Source organism: Pezoporus flaviventris, unplaced genomic scaffold (genome assembly GCF_033815535.1).
Source record: "Pezoporus flaviventris isolate CSIRO_AGI_PZ_B2104156 unplaced genomic scaffold, CSIRO_AGI_Pfla_v1 ptg000031l, whole genome shotgun sequence".
NCBI classification, from domain to species: Eukaryota; Metazoa; Chordata; class Aves; order Psittaciformes; family Psittacidae; genus Pezoporus; species Pezoporus flaviventris.
In genome coordinates, this window is record NW_026892579.1 from 56,104,746 (window position 1) to 56,121,820 (window position 17,075).

Sequence of the window (17,075 nt, forward strand, 5' to 3'; positions counted from 1 at the left end):
CACAGTGCACAGGGCACCCCTCACCGGGTGTCCCTGCCTGGCAACATGGGTCTCAGCCAGCACCTTGTGACTCCCCATCCCGTGGCTTGGGGTGATTTGTTTCATTCCATGTCCCCAGAGCAGCTTTGTTGCTCTGGCACAGCTACAGGCTGCTGGAGGGGACGGGGTGCCTGTGACCAGGAGGACCAGTGCCACACTGTGTTGAGGGTGTTTGGAGACCCTTGGTGTGTCCTGGGGTCCCTTGGGATGCCAAAAAGTTGCTTTGGGTGAGGCAGTTTGGCCAACATGCCCCGTCGCCCAGGCTCCTACTGGTCAGGTTGAGGGTTCTGCTGCCACACACGCACACACACCCCAGCCCTCCCAGCACGCAGGCAGCCCCTGCGAGGGGCTGACAGCCATCCATCCACCCCTTTGTCCCTCCACTCTGCAACACAAACGGGTGCCAGAGCTCTGGAGCCACCACTCTCCAGGACACTGCCAGGCTAGAGTCCCCAGGACTGCGCCCCCCCCCCCAGGCCCAGGCAGCCAAGGTTATGGTGTGCTGGCAGGGTCTGTCCAGGTGATCTGGACCTGGATGAGTGCCATGTCGGGTCCCGATGGGCTGAACTGGGTGATTTGGTCACAGACCAGTGCCATGGTGGGTCTGATTAGAACTGAGCCATCTGGGCCCAGGTCAGTGCCATGTGGGTCTGATTAGAACTAAGCCATCTGGGCCCAGACCAGTGTTTGTGAGTCTGGCTGAACTGGGCCATCTCGTCCCAGACCAGTGCGTGTGGGGCTGGACTGAGCTGGGTGATGTGGTCCCAGACCAGTGTGGTGTCAGTGTGTGCCAGTGGGCTGAACTGAGTGACCTGGACTCAGACCCATGCCCTGTGGGTATGGCTGAACTAACTGGGCCATTTGGTCCCAACCCAGTGTGGTGTCAGTGTGTGCCAACGGGCTGAACTGGGTGATCTGGACTCAGACCAGTGCTGTGTGGGTATGGTTGAACTAATTGGCCCATTTTGTGCCAGACCAGCGCACACAGGCCTGACTGGAACTGGGCCATTTGGTCCTGAACCAGCCCTGGTAGTTCTGGGCTGAACTGAGCCATCTGGTCCCAGACCAGTGCATGTGGGTCTGTCTGCACAAAACTGGGTTATCTGGTTCCGGACCGGTGCTGCGCGGGTGCGTGGGGACGTGCTGAGCAGTGCCCCAGTACTGCTCTCAGACCCGGGTCCGTAACGGGCCGCGCTGGTGCCCCAGGGCCCGGTCCGCAGCCGGGCTGCATGAGGCGAGCTGGGCTAGCGGTTCCGCCGGTTGCCGGGGCAGGGGGTAGGGGGGAAGGGCCGGAGCCCCGGGCGGATTCCTGCCGTGACGGGGCGAGGCCCCCTGGAGTGCCGCCGCCCCCCGCCCAGTCCCGTCCCGCCGCACAAAGGGGCCGGGGGGCCGCGGCCCCGGGACAAAAGGCGGCGCGGAGCGGCCCCGCGGTGGGGAGGCTGTCCCAGCCCAGCCCAGCCCGGACGGGATCGCTGCCGCTGGGCCGGTGAGTACCGCGGGAGCGGGCCGGAGACTGGGAAGCGGGGAAGGGGCCGCGGTGCGCCGGGCTGAGCTGAGCCGAGCCGAGCCGGACTGCACGGGACCGGACCGACACCAGAGCCAGGACCGGGCCACGGTGCGAGCGGGGCCGAGTTGTGCCGAACTGAACCGAGGCCGGCGGAGCCGAGTTAACGAGCTGAGCCGAGTCGGTCCGAGCGGAGCCGAGCGGGCCCGAGTGGAACCGAGGTGCGGGCAGGGGGCCGGGCCGGGCTGTCCCCCCGGGCGCCGCGCGGCCCCTCCCCGCCGCAGCCAACCAGCCGGGCCGGGAGGCACCATGTGACCCGGGATCCCAGACAAAGAACCGCCGGCCCTGCCCCCGCGGCCCGGCTCGGCTCGGCTCGGCTCGGCTCGGCTCAGTTCGGCTCGGCTCAGTTCGGCTCGGCTCGGCTCAGTCAGGCTCGGCTCAGTCCACCTGGCCCCACTCGGCTCAGTTCGCCCCAGTCTGGCTCGGTTCGATTCGGCTCAGTTCGGCTCAGCTCGGCCCGGCCCGCCGCGGCGCCCAGCCCGCATGGGTAGGTGGCCCCCGCGGGGAGGGAGGTCCGGTCCGGCTCGGCATGGCCAGCGCAGTTCAGCACACTCGGCCTGCGGACAGCGGGAGCCCGGACGAAGGGCGACCGGGGAGGGTGACACGTGTCCGAGGGTCTGGGTGTCTTGGACTGGAACAGAGGGAAAGGGTGCCGGGAGGGTGCGGATGGGGCTGCACCTCCAGAGCAGAGGCTCGGGGACAGGGACCCCCCAGGGGACAGGCCATGGGGAGCAGGGTGATGGGGCTGGAGAGTGCAGGAGCCAGGCCAGCCCGGGGAGGGAACGGTGCAGGGAGTCAGGACCAGTGCCAGCTCCTCTGGCGTCGCGGGGGGCCACGGGTTGTGTCTTGGGGGTCTCCCCGCTGGGGACACCCCGCTGAGCTGGGGGCAGGGACAACCCATTGTGGTGGTGGCTGCCATCAGCACCCTGCCGCGGAGCTGCCCCATCAACCCTGAGCCATCCCTTCCCAACTGCAGGGGGAAACTGAGGCACGGGAACCAAGGGGAGACAGGGTGATGGGGGCAGAGTAGGGGGGGCATACGTGCCCAGAGAAGCTGTTAGCAGTAGCACCAGCTGCTTTTGGGGTGCTGCCAGGCCCCCCTGCCCATGTCTCAGGGTGCAGGTGCGCGGTGCTCCATAGCCTTGCCCTGACCGATATGGTGTGTGTGCATCCCCCAGGCGGAGAAGAAAGCAAAGGTGATCGCCGTGATGAACGTGGTGGACGAGACGCCACGGACAGAGCCCCAGAAGGAGGAGGAGGCCAGCCCCCCCGCCTCGCAGCAGCCCACTGACCCCGCCTCACCCAATGTGGCCACCACGCCTGAGCCGGTGGTGGCCGATGCTGTCGACAAGAACACCTCCAAGTCAGCCGATGACGAGCCAGAGTATGAGGTGAGGGCATGGCTGGCTGGAGAAGGGGGGTCTGAGGGGCTGCTGCCCCCAGGGATGTGGACACCCCTTCCTACCGGCCTCTGACATTCCCACTGTCTCATCATGGCAAAGGATGGCCGGGGCTTCGGCATCGGTGAGCTGGTGTGGGGCAAGTTGCGCGGCTTCTCCTGGTGGCCTGGGCGCATTGTCTCCTGGTGGATGACAGGCCGGAGCCGGGCAGCTGAAGGCACTCGCTGGGTGATGTGGTTTGGGGACGGCAAGTTCTCAGTGGTAAGTCGCACCTGCAGTGTGGGGGGTACAGGCAGCCCTCATGTCCCCAGGCGTTCCCCCATCCCAGCTCATGTCCACGTCCTGTCCCCCAGGTCTGTGTGGAGAAGCTGCTGCCACTCAGCTCTTTTGCCAGCGCCTTCCATCAGGCCACCTATAATAAGCAGCCCATGTACCGCAAAGCCATCTACGAGGTGCTGCAGGTGAGTAGCGCTGGCACATCCAGTGCCAGAAAGGTGGGGGGGCACTGGTGCCCATGGGACGGAGATGTAGGAATAGCATCTGCCCCTTCATTGCCCCAGGATCCAGCCTTGCCTTGACTCATGCACCCAGCATTGTTTTGGAGAGCACAGACTGCCTCTGACAAAGTGGGGTTGTGTGCAGGGGACTCCCTAAGGAGGTTTTGGGAGTATCTGGGAATCTTGTGTTCCAGCCTGGGGGGGTCTGTTGGGGAGATCTCTGGGGAGCTGCTGAAGATGCTGGGGGAGTCCTGGCTTTTTGTGGGTCTTCTAGCAGTGTTGGGGGTTTCTTGTGGGGCAATATGGGGGTCCCTTTGGGGCTGGGGGGCTGCTTGGCTGGGCAGTGCAGTGTCTGGTGGCCCCTTGGCAGGGTGGAGGGATGGCTGGGTGACGGCTGGTCCTGCTGCTCCCCGAGCAGGTGGCAAGCAGCAGAGCAGGGAAGATCTTCCCGGCGTGCCCTGAGAATGATGAGACAGACACCTCCAAGGTGGTGGAGATCCAGAATAAGCAGATGATCGAGTGGGCCCTGGGCGGCTTCCAGCCCTCTGGCCCCAAGGGTCTGGAGCCCCCCGAAGGTGAGCAATGTGAGACTGGACATGGGGCCATGCTCACGGGACAGGGACCTGCTTGGTTGCCTTGGATGCATCAGGTCTGGCATCACTGGGGTGGTGTGGGTAGAGGAAGCACTGTGGGTCCTGGGGGGGAGTCCCTGAAGGGTGTGTAGCCCTCAAGACCCTGCTAATGGGACCCCACATGCTCGTTGCAGAGGAGCGAAACCCCTACAAAGAAGTTTACACGGAGATGTGGGTAGAGCCGGAAGCAGCTGCCTATGCACCACCCCCACCCGCCAAAAAACCCAGGAAAAGCACAACGGAGAAGCCGAAGGTCAAGGAGATCATCGATGAGCGCACCCGAGGTACCACCCGGGGGGGTCAGGGCTGTGCAGACATGGCTTTGATTGGCTGTGAGCCTGCCAGGGCTCGCTCCTGGTGCTGGCGGGGCTGTGCTTGCCACAGAGGCTGCACAGAGGGGACCTGGCTGGGGCAGGGCTGGTGCCAGGCATTATCACCCCTTCTCCTGACTCCTCTCTCCCTCCCCAGAGCGGCTTGTGTATGAGGTCCGGCAGAAATGCAGGAACATTGAAGGTGAGCGTGGGGCAGTACCTGGCTCTGGGGCTGGGACCCATCCTGTCCCTGGGGATGGGGCTGGGGTGCAGGGTCTTTCCTTGTCTGGGCACCAATTCTGGCTGCAGGGCTAGGAGCAGCAGGGGAACTCAAACGGACAGGAGATGGACAAGGCACCAGAGGATGGGCTCATCCCATTGCTCAGCACAGCTGGCAGCAGGGACAGCAACAGGGATGGCAGCAGCACTGCTCCAGACAGTGGCGGAGACCCTTGGGACACTGCCAGGGGCTGGGGACAGTAGAGCTAGGGCACTACTGGGGGCCAGGATGGGGACAGGGAGGCAGTGGGAGCCCTGTCCCCAGGGTTGGTCCCCCTCCCACTGTAGTGGCTCTCCCAGCATTTTGGGGCTGGCAAAGGGCTCTGCCACTCCCCAGCTCAGGGGGTGAAGTTGGGGTGGCACAGTCTTGGAGGGGAGAGCATTTTCTAGGGTAGCTGAGAGTTAGGCTGCTCTCCGTGTGCTTGGCTCACCCTGGTGTGGAGTGTTGGAGGGTGGTAGACTGTCGAAGAACATGTCTTCTCCCCCCAGACATCTGCATCTCCTGTGGGAGCCTCAACGTGACCCTGGAGCACCCTCTATTTATCGGAGGAATGTGCCAAAACTGCAAGGTATGGCACAGCATGGCCAATGCCAGGCGCAAAGGCACAGCTGGGTCCCCCCTGACACCCTGTCCCGGAGTTGTCCCTGCCAGGAGCTGTCCCAGTGCCCTCGCAGCATGCCCAGCATCGCAGTGGTGTCCTGGTGTCTCTGGCGCAGGGCTCAGGCTGCACCTTGCTCACACCTTTGTTCTCCCCCAGAACTGCTTCTTGGAGTGCGCGTACCAGTACGACGATGACGGCTACCAGTCCTACTGCACCATCTGCTGTGGTGGCCGCGAGGTGCTCATGTGCGGCAACAACAACTGCTGCAGGTCTGGGGAACCGTCCTGATGTGGGGCTGGGGAGGTTTCGGTGATGCCTTGTTCCCAGCAGAGGACTGGGGAGGTTTCAGGGTGGCCATGGTCCTGGCATGGGGCTGAGACGTTTTGGTGATGCGGCAGTCCTAGCATAGGGCTGGGGAGGTTTTGGGAAGGCCTCGTTTTTGACATGAGACTGTGGAGGTTTTGGTGATGCGATGGTCCTGCCATGGGGTTTTGGTGATGCCAGTCCTGGTGTGGGGCTGGGACATTCTGCTCTCAGTATGGGACTAGGAGGTTTTGGTGGTGTCACAGTGCCAGTGTGGCATTTTGGTGGTGCCTCAGTCCTGGCATGGTGCTGGGGAGGTTTTGGTGATGTCCCAGTCCTGGCATGAGGCTAAAGAGGTTTTGGTGATGCCCTGGTCTGTGTGTGGGGCTGGGAGATGTTTTGCTTATCCCCCAGTTCCAGCCTGGGGCTGGGGAGGTTTTGGTGAAGCCACAGTCTTGGTATGGCACTGGGGAGGTTTCTTTGGTGTACCCTAGTCTGGTTTTGGAGTTCTGGTGATGTCCTAGTCCTGGCATGTGGCGGGAGAGGTTTTGGTGATACTGCAGATCCCACCTGTGGGTCTTTGTATGGGTCTGGTGAAGGTTTGGGCAGTGCTGTAGGTCCCAGCATGGGTCTGCTGGTCCCAGCATGCCCTGTGCCACTGGCCTGCAAGGGGCACAACCTGGACTTAGTCCCACTAGGACCATGCCGGGGACACTGTCCCCTTGTAGCAGGGATGCTGCCAGGGGGCACCAGCCCAATCTGGCTGCTGACACCATCTCTGCTCCCCCAGGTGCTTCTGTGTGGAGTGTGTGGACCTGCTGGTGGGCCCAGGGGCGGCCCAGGCGGCCATCAAGGAGGATCCCTGGAACTGCTACATGTGTGGCCATAAGGGTGTCTACGGGCTGCTGCGGCGGCGGGAGGACTGGCCCTCACGCCTCCAGATGTTCTTCGCCAACAACCACGACCAGGAGTTTGTGAGTGTCCCTCTGGAAGAACCCCACCATCCCCAGCTGGGTCCCCACTGCCCCCTACCACCCCGCCCCACCTGATGCCTTACCCATGGCTTTCAGGACCCACCAAAGGTGTACCCACCGGTGCCAGCTGAGAAGAGGAAGCCCATCCGGGTGCTCTCGCTCTTCGATGGCATTGCCACAGGTGAGAGTGAGTCCCTGGCCTGGCAGCCCCTGCAGGCACCCTCCCTGGGGCAGAATGGAGTGGGACAAGCAGCCTGCCTGCCTGGCCTGGGGGTGGAGGGTCCTGTGCCCATCAGGGTGTCATCAGTGTATGGACACACCTGTGTTGCCTGTGGGACCCCCCAGCCAGTTCTTCTGCCCAAGGCCTTTGGATGCTGTAGGCACTGGGGCAGCATCCCTGGTGGGCAGGGAGGCACTGTAGAGGAGACAGAAATGGGGATGGCATGGGGATGGTGGTGCTGCCAGAGCAGACTGGGAGAGGGGGTGGGGGCCCATTGTCCACATGTCGCCTACCCCAGCCTCACTCCCTACAGGCCTGCTGGTGCTGAAGGACCTGGGTATCCAGGTGGACCGCTACATCGCCTCTGAGGTGTGTGAGGACTCCATCACTGTCGGCATGGTGAGGCACCAGGGCAAGATCATGTACGTCGGGGACGTCCGAAATGTCACCCAGAAACACGTACGTCCTGCTGGCTGGCCTCCCCTGTGGCTCCCCGCTCCCTGCAGGCAACCCAGCCCCCTAAAGCTCAGCCCCATATCCCCAGGATGGAACCTGTCCCTTGTCCACATGCTGGGCTTCACCGCCATGGCCTCGCAGTGTGTCTCCTGAGCCAGCAGCAGCAGTGTCCAGCACCTGGCTCACTGATGGCTCTCCCTCTTGCAGATACAGGAGTGGGGCCCATTCGACCTGGTCATTGGGGGGAGCCCCTGCAACGACCTCTCCATTGTCAACCCAGCCAGGAAGGGGCTCTACGGTATGTGTCTCAGTGTTTCCCTGCCACCAGCCTCCACTGACAGCGCCTATAGCTGACATCAACCCCACTTGCTCTCTCCTCCCAGAGGGTACCGGCCGGCTCTTTTTCGAGTTCTACCGCCTGCTCCACGAAGCCCGGCCCAAGGAGGGTGATGACCGGCCTTTCTTCTGGCTCTTCGAGAACGTGGTGGCCATGGGGGTGAGCGACAAGAGGGACATCTCACGCTTCCTGGAGGTGAGTGCCAGCGAGTCACCAAGGACTCCAAGGGTCCTGCAGAGCCCCACTGAGTTCTTGCCTCTTGCCCTTCTTGCAGTCCAACCCCGTCATGATTGATGCCAAAGAAGTGTCTGCAGCACACAGGGCACGGTACTTCTGGGGGAATCTTCCTGGGATGAACAGGTTGGTGAGAGCACCCAGGAACTGAGCCACTTGTTTGCCTGCTGGGGGGCTGGGGTGTCCAGGAGCCCCTGATCCAGCACTGGGAGGGAGGGAAGGTGATGCTGGGGCTGCAGGAAAGGCAGGACTCCTGTGTCCTACCTGATCCGGCTCTTAAGATCCGCTGACCTCCCATCAGTGCTGGGCAAGGGCAGGGGGAGCTCATGAAGTGGTGGTGGGTGACAGCATACCCCAAAGCCCAGAGCCCCCATAGAGGCGTGTTGTGCTTTAAGCCCAGCTGGTAACTTAGCACCACGAAGCTGCTCGCTCACCCCCTACCTTAACTGCTCCCTCCCTATCCCCCCCCCAGCCCCGGCACTATGGGGAGGAGAATCAAAAATTGTAAACTCGATGGGTTGAGATAAGAACAGTTTAATAACTAAAGTGTAATATTATATTATTTTTGTTATTGTTAATAATAATAATAAGGGAAATAACAAGGGGAGAGAATATAAAACTAAAAAGGGAAAAGAAAAAGAAAACAATAAACACAATTGATGCACAATGCAATTGCTCACCACCCGCCGACTGATACCCAGCCTGACCCAAGCAGTGATCTGGGCCTTCTGAGTAACTCCCCCTTGTTTCTATTCTGTGCATGACGTGCTGTGGTGTGGAATACCCCTTTGGCTAGCTTGGGTCAGGTGTCCTGTCTCTGCTTCCTCTTGGCTTCTTGTGCCCTTCCTCACTGGCAGAGCACGATACTGACAAGTCCTTGATCAGAGCAAGCATTACTTAGCAACAACTAAACCACTGGTGTGTTGTCAGCACTGTTCGCAGACTAAAGCTGAAACACAGCACTGCACCACCTACTAAGAAGAGAAAAATAACCCACAGCTGAAACCAGGACAAGGTGAATGGTCCTGTCCTTGCTCCTTCTTTCTGGTGGGGCAGTGTGGAGCTGCCCTCCATTATCCCAGACTGAGGCCATGCTGGCACACAACTGGTGGTTGTAGGCAGGCTTCCAACAGGATTGGCTGCTGTTCACCGTTGTCTGCCACAGCCCCCCAAAATAGCCTTGGCCATCTGGCACCCCCCACAAACCACATCTGGAGACCTGTCCTGTGCCAGCATAGGTATATGCACTGCCACTCCCTTATTAACCCATCCCTCTTCCCTAGGCCACTCGCATCCACAGTCAACGATAAGCTGGAGCTGCAGGAGTGCCTGGAGCATGGCAGGATAGCAAAGGTCAGCGCCAGCAGCACACAGGGTGCAGCTGGTGGGAATGGGGGCATTGCGGGCAAGGGGGTGGTTGGGGTCCTGCAGTGGGGTTCCACAGCCACCCCCAGGGCAGGGTCCTGGCCTCCTTAGGCTTCTGGGAAGGGGTCCCATGAGCAGGGAGGAGGAGGGACATGATGGTGGCACTGGTACCCCAGAATGGTGTCACCCTGCCTGTGAGCCCCCTGCCAGCCTGTCCGGTGCACCAGGGAGCTCTGTGTACCCCAAAGCATGACAAGCCTGTGCCTCTTGCAGTTCAGCAAAGTGCGAACTATCACCACTCGCTCCAACTCCATCAAGCAGGGCAAGGACCAGCATTTCCCCGTCTTCATGAATGAAAAGGAGGACATCCTGTGGTGCACAGAGATGGAGAGGTACCGCAGCTGGATGCGAGTGCGCTGGGTGGGGGGAGTGCCAGCAGTGCCACATCCCCCCCCGACCCCACTCCCTGTGTCCCCACAGGGTCTTCGGCTTCCCAGTGCATTACACAGACGTGTCCAACATGAGCCGCCTGGCCCGGCAGAGACTGCTCGGCAGATCCTGGAGCGTGCCGGTGATCCGCCACCTCTTTGCTCCCCTGAAGGAATACTTTGCCTGCGTTTAAGAGAGACAGACAGGAACTGGTGACACGGAGCGAGTCAGAAACAAAACCATCCACGCCAAGAGAAGTGAAAATACAGAATGAGAAAAGAGTCAGCACCCAGAAGAGAGATGGGATTTCACAGCCCAATGGGAACCCGGCACACGTCTCCCCGAGCAAAAGGGTTCGGTGTCCTCTCCTGAATTTCCAATGTTCAGCTTTTAGCCTATTTAAAAGAAAAAAACACAAAAAAAACCAAACACCACCAATGAAAACAACAACAAAAAAAAGGCGAACGAAAAAAAAAGAAAAAAAAAAAGGAAAACAAAAAACCAAAACCATTTTTTTTGGGGGGTAACCTTTTCATTTTCCGCTCTTTTCTGGCTGGGTTTTTCTGTTGGTTTGGTTTCCGCTTCTCGGAGCAGCGGGCGAGATGAGATGCTGTCGCCAGCTCTGCTCTCAGAGGAGGGGAAACAGCAGCGGGAAACCCCAGCCGGGAGAGAGGTGGAGGCGAAGGAGAACCCGCTCCGTCAGCGCCGAGCTCGCGGCCCCAGCCGCCGGCCTGGTGAGCTTGTGGGGAGCGCGAAGCGGCAGGGAGGCGCTCGGCCGGCTCCGCAACACCCAGCAACTGAGCCTCACTCTTTTCCACCAGCACCGTTCACTGGTGATATGGAGCCAACCCAACTGGCAGGGAAGCCGAGAACACACACACCACAACACACACCTTTTCTACAGTATTTTGGGTGCCTACCACATGGGAAACCTTGAAGAAAGCAAATTCTAGAAGCCGCTGTTACCTCTTGTTTACAGTTTATATATATATGATAGATATGAGATATAGATATATATATATATAAAAGGTACTGTTACTACTGTACAACCTGACTTCATAATGGTGCTTTTAAACAGCGGGGTGAGTCAAGACATCAGCTTCCATGTTGCCTTACGTGCCGGGCCTTTCCGAGCGAGCGGCGCAGGAGGGGGCCGGGGCTGCGGCCGGGCGGGAAGCGTCTCCATCCCGAGTCATGCAATAACCTTTTTCTGTCCTAAAAGGAAGCGCCTCCCTCGGCGGCGGTGGCGGTGGTGCTGGTGGTGGTGGTGGTAGTGGCCGCCCTGCCTGCCTTGCCCGCCACGTGCACAAACGTACTGGTGCTCTTCTGCATACGTGGCGTCCCCGGCCAGGCTGGTGCTGGGTGTCCCCCCTCCAACCCGGTGGCAGCAGCAGGGTGCCTCTGCCTGCTCCTGCCTGCAGGTGCTGCCTGCCGGGGCGGCGCGGGGCACAGGTGCTGTGAATCGGGCTCTTGCCGAAAGCCGTGGCTGTGCAGGAGGACGCGGGCAGGGCAGGAGGCAGGCAGAGAGGAAGCACAGGACGGAGCGGTGCTGGAGCATGGCTGGGGCGCTCCCAGTGCAGGATGAGGACAGCTGCAGGTCCGTGGACCCTGGTGCTACATCCGCGGGTCCGGGCTGGTTGGCAGGAGGATGATTCCCTGGTGAGCCAGGATGGGACCCTAGTGTTACGCACTGGGTGACTTGAGGCATTGCTCCTCTGTTGGAGTGTGGTTCTGGAGTGACTGTGTCCTGTCAGTGCCCTGTGTCCCCTTCCCAGGGCAGTGGGTGCCCGCGAGGTGCATAGCGGGCACAGCAGTGTTGGTGTCAAGGGCAGGCAGCTCTGGCTGCAGGGGCCAGGTGCTGCAGTGGTGTTGGTGGTGCAGAGAGCAGCCGTGGTGCATATAGGCAGGTGCTGGCGTTGCTGTGGATGGCTACTTGTTTGGCAGCTGTGGATGCCACAGGAGGACAGTGGGTCTGGTGTGGTGCAGGGGAATTGCCTCACATCCTCGGTGCCCACTGGGGTGGCCGGGTCCTGTGCTTGGCAGGGGCAGGGACCGGTGCTATGGCGCTGGGGGGGACTCAAATTGTGTCTCCAGCCCATTGCCGTCTCTTCTCTAACTGTGAAAGGTGCTGAAGGTCTGCAGGCAGGAGAGGGGTCCGCTGGCTGCTCGGTGCAGGGTGCTGGCTAATGGCAGCGAGCCGCGCTGGCGGCCCCAGGGTGCTGAGAGGTGCTGGGACCGATGGTGGCGGTGAGGGCGAGTGGGGTGGCCTCAGCGCCCCACATTTCCCCACAGCGCCTGGTGCTACTGGGGGTTTGGAGGAGGCCCCTCTGTCGTTGTGGATGGCGCAGGGAGCTGGGCAGCACAGGGCAGCTGCAGTGGGGGCACCGCAGGGCCCAGCTTTGCCAGGGAGGGTAAAGGAGGTGAGGTGGGATGTGGCCCCCAGCCCTGGGTGCTGAGCTGGGGCTATGGGCTCCAGCTTGGTCCTGGGGCTGGTCTGGCACAGGACTGCTTCAGCAGTGCAGGGTGGGAGCCTTGCATGGCCCTGCAGCATTGTCTGCAGGTCCTGCATGGCCCAAAGCATTTGGTGCAAGTGCTGCATGGCCCTGCAGTGCTGTCTGCAGGTTCTGCATGGCCCTGCAGCATTTCATGCAAGTCATGCATGGCTCTGCAGCACTGCTCACAGGCCCTGCACTGCCCTGCAGCACTATCTGCAGGTCTTGCATGGCCCATAGTGCCGGCTGGAGGTGCTGCATGGTTCTGCAGCGCTGCATGCAGGTCCTGCACAGCCTTTCAGCATCACATGTGAGTGCTGCACAGCCCTTCAGCATCACATGCAAGTCTTGCACAGCCCTGCAGCATTGTGCTTGCAGGTGCTGCACGGCACTGCAGCACTGGTTGCAAGTCGTGTGTGGTCCTGCAGTGCTGGGTGGTGGTCCTGCAAGCCCTGCATTGCTGGGTGGTGGTGCTACACGGCCCTGCAGGGCTGGGTGCTAGTGCTGCACAATGCTGCAGCACCATTTGCAAGTCCTCCATGGCCTTGCCGCACTGTCTGCAGGTTCTGCATGGCCCTGCAGTGCCAGGTGCGAATCCTGCACAGCTGTGCAGCACCACTGACAGTGCAGCGCCAATGGGGAGCATGGCACATCCCTGCAGCAGGGCTCGGGGGTGCCTGTGGGCCCTGCTGTGCCGCACCACCCTGGTGCAGCCCTGCAGTGCTTCAATGGGACCCTCAGCCCTGCCGCACCTTTCATAGGCCAGGTCCCAGTCGGTGCTGTGGCACGGCATGCCGGCATGGTGCGGCATTGATGTGTCCCATGCGGCTCCGGCACCCGCCCCAGGCACCTGTGGTTGGGATGCCCGGGCCAGTTCCAGAGCCGGTGCCAACGGGAAGCAGGTTCCTGTGGTGGCCCAACTGGAACGGTGCCAGGGCAATGCCGGGCTCGGCTCGGTAGTGCCAGGGGCATGTTGGCGGCGGCAGCAGTGGGGACGCCGGGGAAAGAGTTGTTTTTAACGTACCCGACTCACATCTTTTTTTAAAAACAAACAGACAAATTTTGTTGCACAGCCCTTAGATGAAAAACGGTAAAAAACAGAGAAAATAAAAAGAAAAATAAGCCTAAATTCCTTAAGATCCGCCGAGGGAGTAGGGGACAAACACGGTGCTAAAACATTTTATTAAAAATATATATTGTTAAATTAAGTCTGCTGTCTGGACAATGACTGTTTTGTTTTCTTGTAGTGGAGTTTCAAAGAGCACTATTATTTTACTCTTATATATTATTATTAAAAAAAAAAAAGGAAAAAAAAACCGACAAAAACAAAAAGGCATTTTAACTTTGTACTTGAAAACTAAACAAGAGATTTCATGTGTTTTAGCCTAGACATTGAAGTAGCTGACGCTTAACTATTTGTGGGGAATCATGTACTCATACCGAGGGATAAACGCGTAGAGTTCGGTACCCTCCTCTTCCTCCTCCTCTCCTATGATTTGGCTCAGCCTGTGCCCCACCACCACATTCCCAGCCACCCCGGCTGCTCCCCCCCCCTCCAATCCCTATCCCAAACCTCCCCCTTTTCCTCCCCGTTTTATTTTGTGCTTTCCTCTCTCTCGGTTCGTCCCTTCTGTTTTTTGTTGGTTTGTTTTTTTAGGGTCGCTTCTCTATTTATTGCCGCTGAATACTGTGCATCTCACCGTACGGTTCTGGCCCGCGGGGCTGCCCGGCGCTCTGTCGTGTCTGTGTAAGTATTGCTCGTGACATAGCTGTTCTGAACTAATACAAGGTCAATGCGTGCAGCAGATGTAGGAAGTCTGTCCGTTCCGCTTCCATCCCATCCTCCTGATTTACTTTTTTTTTTCTTTGGTGCCCAGAAGACTATAATACAGACGAGCTCCTTTCTAATGTACTTGTGCTGGAGAACACTTGAATAAATGTACTGTTTTTGTGCAAAAAAAAAAAAGAGAAAAAAAGAGGAAAAAAAAAATAGAGAAAAAAAAATCCTGTTGTCATGTGCTGTGTCCTCACAGATTTCCCGGTGGGTGTCTGGGGAGCAGGGGATTCGGGGGGGGACCAGATGGGTGGTGGGGTCCCGGCAGTGGTAGGGTCCCAGCAGCCAATGGGCTTCCAGTGAGGTTCCGGCAGTTGGTGGGGTCCTAATGGGTGGTGGGATTCAGTCGACAGTGGGAGTGGGCAGTTGGGTCCCAGTGGATGATGGGGTCCCAGTGAGTAGTGACATCCCAGCACATATGGTGGGGTCCAGATGATACTGGTGTCGTGGTGAGTGGTAGGGTTCCAATGGGTGTGGGATCCAGGCAAACAGTAGGGTTCCCAGTGGGAACTGGGATCATGATAGACAGTGGAGTCCTGGCAGATGTTGGGGTCCCAGCAGATGGTGGGGTCCTGGTGCAGTGCGGTGCTAGCAAGTGGTGGGACCATGGCAGGCAGTGGGATCCTGGTGATGGCAAGGTCCCAGCATGCAGTGGGGTCCCAGTGTGTAGTGGGATCCAAGGGATGGTGGGGTCTCAGTGAGCAGGTTGTTCCTAGTGCTGATGGTGGGGGTCCAAGTGGGTGGTGGAATCAAAGCAACAGTGGGGTCCCACTGGGGACTGAGGTCCTGGTGGACCAGTTCTGGGCTGTGGAGGTGCAGAGCCCAATGTAAGATGGTACACCATGTCTCTGGCCCATGAGGACACTGCCCCATGCTGCTCCTGCCTCAATTTCTCCTCCAGGTGGGTGGGAAGACTTCTGGGGACACCATAGTGCCTGTGCTGGATCCCAAGGTGGTGGGGACCTGTGCATGGCCCAGAGATAGAGCCCAAGAAGGGAGGGAGGGATGCTGGAACTGGGGAGAGCACCCACACCCCTGCAGCTGAGGGCTGCCAGGCACCAGGCTGGAGCTGGGCAGGTCAGAGATGGGTGAAACATGACTTGGGAGAGGGCTGGAGGAGGAAAACTGCCTGGAATGGGGAACAACCAGGCTGGGGCTCTCCTGAGACACCCTGACTGCCCAGGGGCTGCACCCAATGGTGCCCAGGGGTTGCTGAGGTCTTTGTGAGCCCGTCCCAGTCTTGTCTGGAAGGTGGGGGGCAGATTCCTGAGTTCCACAACAGCGGGTGCAAGTTGGACAAGGGGTGACTGGGGAAGTCCCCAACCGTAAACACAGCTTCATTGCCTTTGTGGTCAAGTCAAGTCAGTTGCCCATGTAAACCTCATGGAGTTCATTCAACAAGGCCAAGGGCAAGGTCTTGCAACTGGGTCAGCGCAATTCCAAGCACAAATATAGGCTGGAATTGAGAGCAGCCCTGAGGAGAAAAACCTGGGGATGCTGGTCAGTGAGAAGCTCAACATGACCCCACAGTGTGTGCTTGCAGCCCAGAAACCAACCGTATCCTGGGCTGCATCACCAACAGCGTGATCAGGGGAGGGGATTCTGCCCCTCTGCTCTGCCCTGGTGAGACCCCCCCACAGCAGTCCTGCATCCAGATCTGAGGCCCCCACATAAGAAGGATGTGAAGCTGTTGGAGCATGTCCAGGCCATAGAGATGATCTGAGGGCTGGAGCACCTCTGCTGTGGAGAAGGGCTGGGAGAGCTGGGCTTGTTCAGCCTGGAGAGAAGGCTCCAGGGAGACCTCAGAGCAGCTTCCAGTGCCTAAAGGGGCTGACAAGAAAGCTGGAGAGGGGCTTTTGACAAGGGCTTGTAGGGACAGGACAAGGGGGAATGGATTTAAACTGAGAAGAGTCTGAGATGAGATTTTAGGAAGTTCTTCCCTGTGAGGGTGCTGAGGCCCTGGCACAGGCTGCCCAGAGAAGCTGTGGCTGCCCCATCCCTGGCAGTGTTCAAGGCCAGGCTGGACGGGGCTTGGAGCAACCTGGTCTAGTGGAAGGTGTCCCTGCCTGTGGCAGGAGGTTGGAACTGGATGAGCTTTAAGGTCCCTTCCACCCCAAACCATTCTGTGAGTCTATGAAATGCCAAGTCCAGCCCTGGCAGCAATACCAGCTGGAAGCAGCTCCACTGGGAGGGACTGGGAGTTCCTGGCAGACACAAGCTGAACTTGAGCCCCTAGTTCCCACCCAGTAACACCCAGAAGTACGCAGTACAGCTCAATGCCACAGATCCCATAGCTGTATGCAAGGGCTGGGTCAGGGACACCAAACTGGATCCTCCTGCATCCCATATCCATATGCCAGCAGCCTGTGGCCACCACAGCAGGCTGTGCTGAGAGCTGCTGGGATGGACTGGGAGATACTTGGCTGTGCTGGGTGCTGCTGGGCACTGCTGGGCTGTACGAGACATTACTGGCTGTCACTGGCCATTGCTGGGTATTACTGGGTGTGACAAGGCTGTGCTGGGTGCTGATGGGTCTGCCAGGTGGTACAGGGCACTACTGGGCATTACCGGTCTTTACTGGGTGTTACCGGGTGTTACTTGTCTGCACTAGGTGTTACTGGTCCGTACTGCGTGTTCCTGGGCGCTGCTGAGGTGTAGTAGGTGTTACGGGTTTGTACTTTGAGAAGCTCATGGGACTGTCAGAGACGGCCATGGGGGAGCGGTGGGATACTGTGGGGTGTCAGGGGGTGACATGAGAGGGATGGTAGGTACCACGGGGGTGTCATGGGGGGAAATGGGTTGTTGGGAGGTGCAGGGGAGTGCTTGGGGATCCCGAGGGTCCCAGGGGTCACGGGGTGGCCGGGGGATCTTGGGGGGTCACGGGGGTCACGGGGTTACTCGGGGCCGTTCCCCCCCGCCGATGTGCGGGCTCCCGTCGCCACGGCAACCGCGCGGGCAGGTGGCGGGGTCCTGGGCGCCGGCCCCGCCCCGTCCCCCTGTCAGTCAGGCCTCGCGCAGCTCAACCTGCTGGGGGCATAAGCCCCGCCCCCATCGCGAAGCCCTGCGGCGATTGGTGGAGGCGGCGGGCAGGCCCCGCCCCCGCCGCG

At 59.9% G+C, this 17,075-nt stretch overlaps 1 protein-coding gene across 4 annotated transcripts in view; it reads left to right on the forward strand.

The window, feature by feature from the left end:
- The window catches only part of DNMT3A (DNA methyltransferase 3 alpha), a 40,209-nt gene extending 29,518 nt beyond the window's left edge, over positions 1–10,691 (forward strand). For all 4 annotated transcript variants that reach the window (XM_061461201.1, XM_061461202.1, XM_061461199.1 and 1 more), the window contains 17 exons: positions 2,782–2,994; positions 3,106–3,264; positions 3,357–3,464; positions 3,919–4,075; positions 4,267–4,416; positions 4,601–4,645; positions 5,212–5,291; positions 5,481–5,593; positions 6,418–6,601; positions 6,698–6,782; positions 7,135–7,280; positions 7,485–7,575; positions 7,661–7,809; positions 7,889–7,974; positions 9,132–9,201; positions 9,487–9,605; positions 9,694–10,691. In XM_061461201.1, the coding sequence (XP_061317185.1) occupies positions 2,782–2,994; positions 3,106–3,264; positions 3,357–3,464; positions 3,919–4,075; positions 4,267–4,416; positions 4,601–4,645; positions 5,212–5,291; positions 5,481–5,593; positions 6,418–6,601; positions 6,698–6,782; positions 7,135–7,280; positions 7,485–7,575; positions 7,661–7,809; positions 7,889–7,974; positions 9,132–9,201; positions 9,487–9,605; positions 9,694–9,835 (2,097 nt within the window). In that variant the 3' untranslated portion in view covers positions 9,836–10,691. The remainder of the gene's footprint in view (positions 1–2,781; positions 2,995–3,105; positions 3,265–3,356; positions 3,465–3,918; positions 4,076–4,266; positions 4,417–4,600; positions 4,646–5,211; positions 5,292–5,480; positions 5,594–6,417; positions 6,602–6,697; positions 6,783–7,134; positions 7,281–7,484; positions 7,576–7,660; positions 7,810–7,888; positions 7,975–9,131; positions 9,202–9,486; positions 9,606–9,693) is intronic.
- The last annotated feature ends 6,384 nt before the right edge of the window (positions 10,692–17,075 follow it).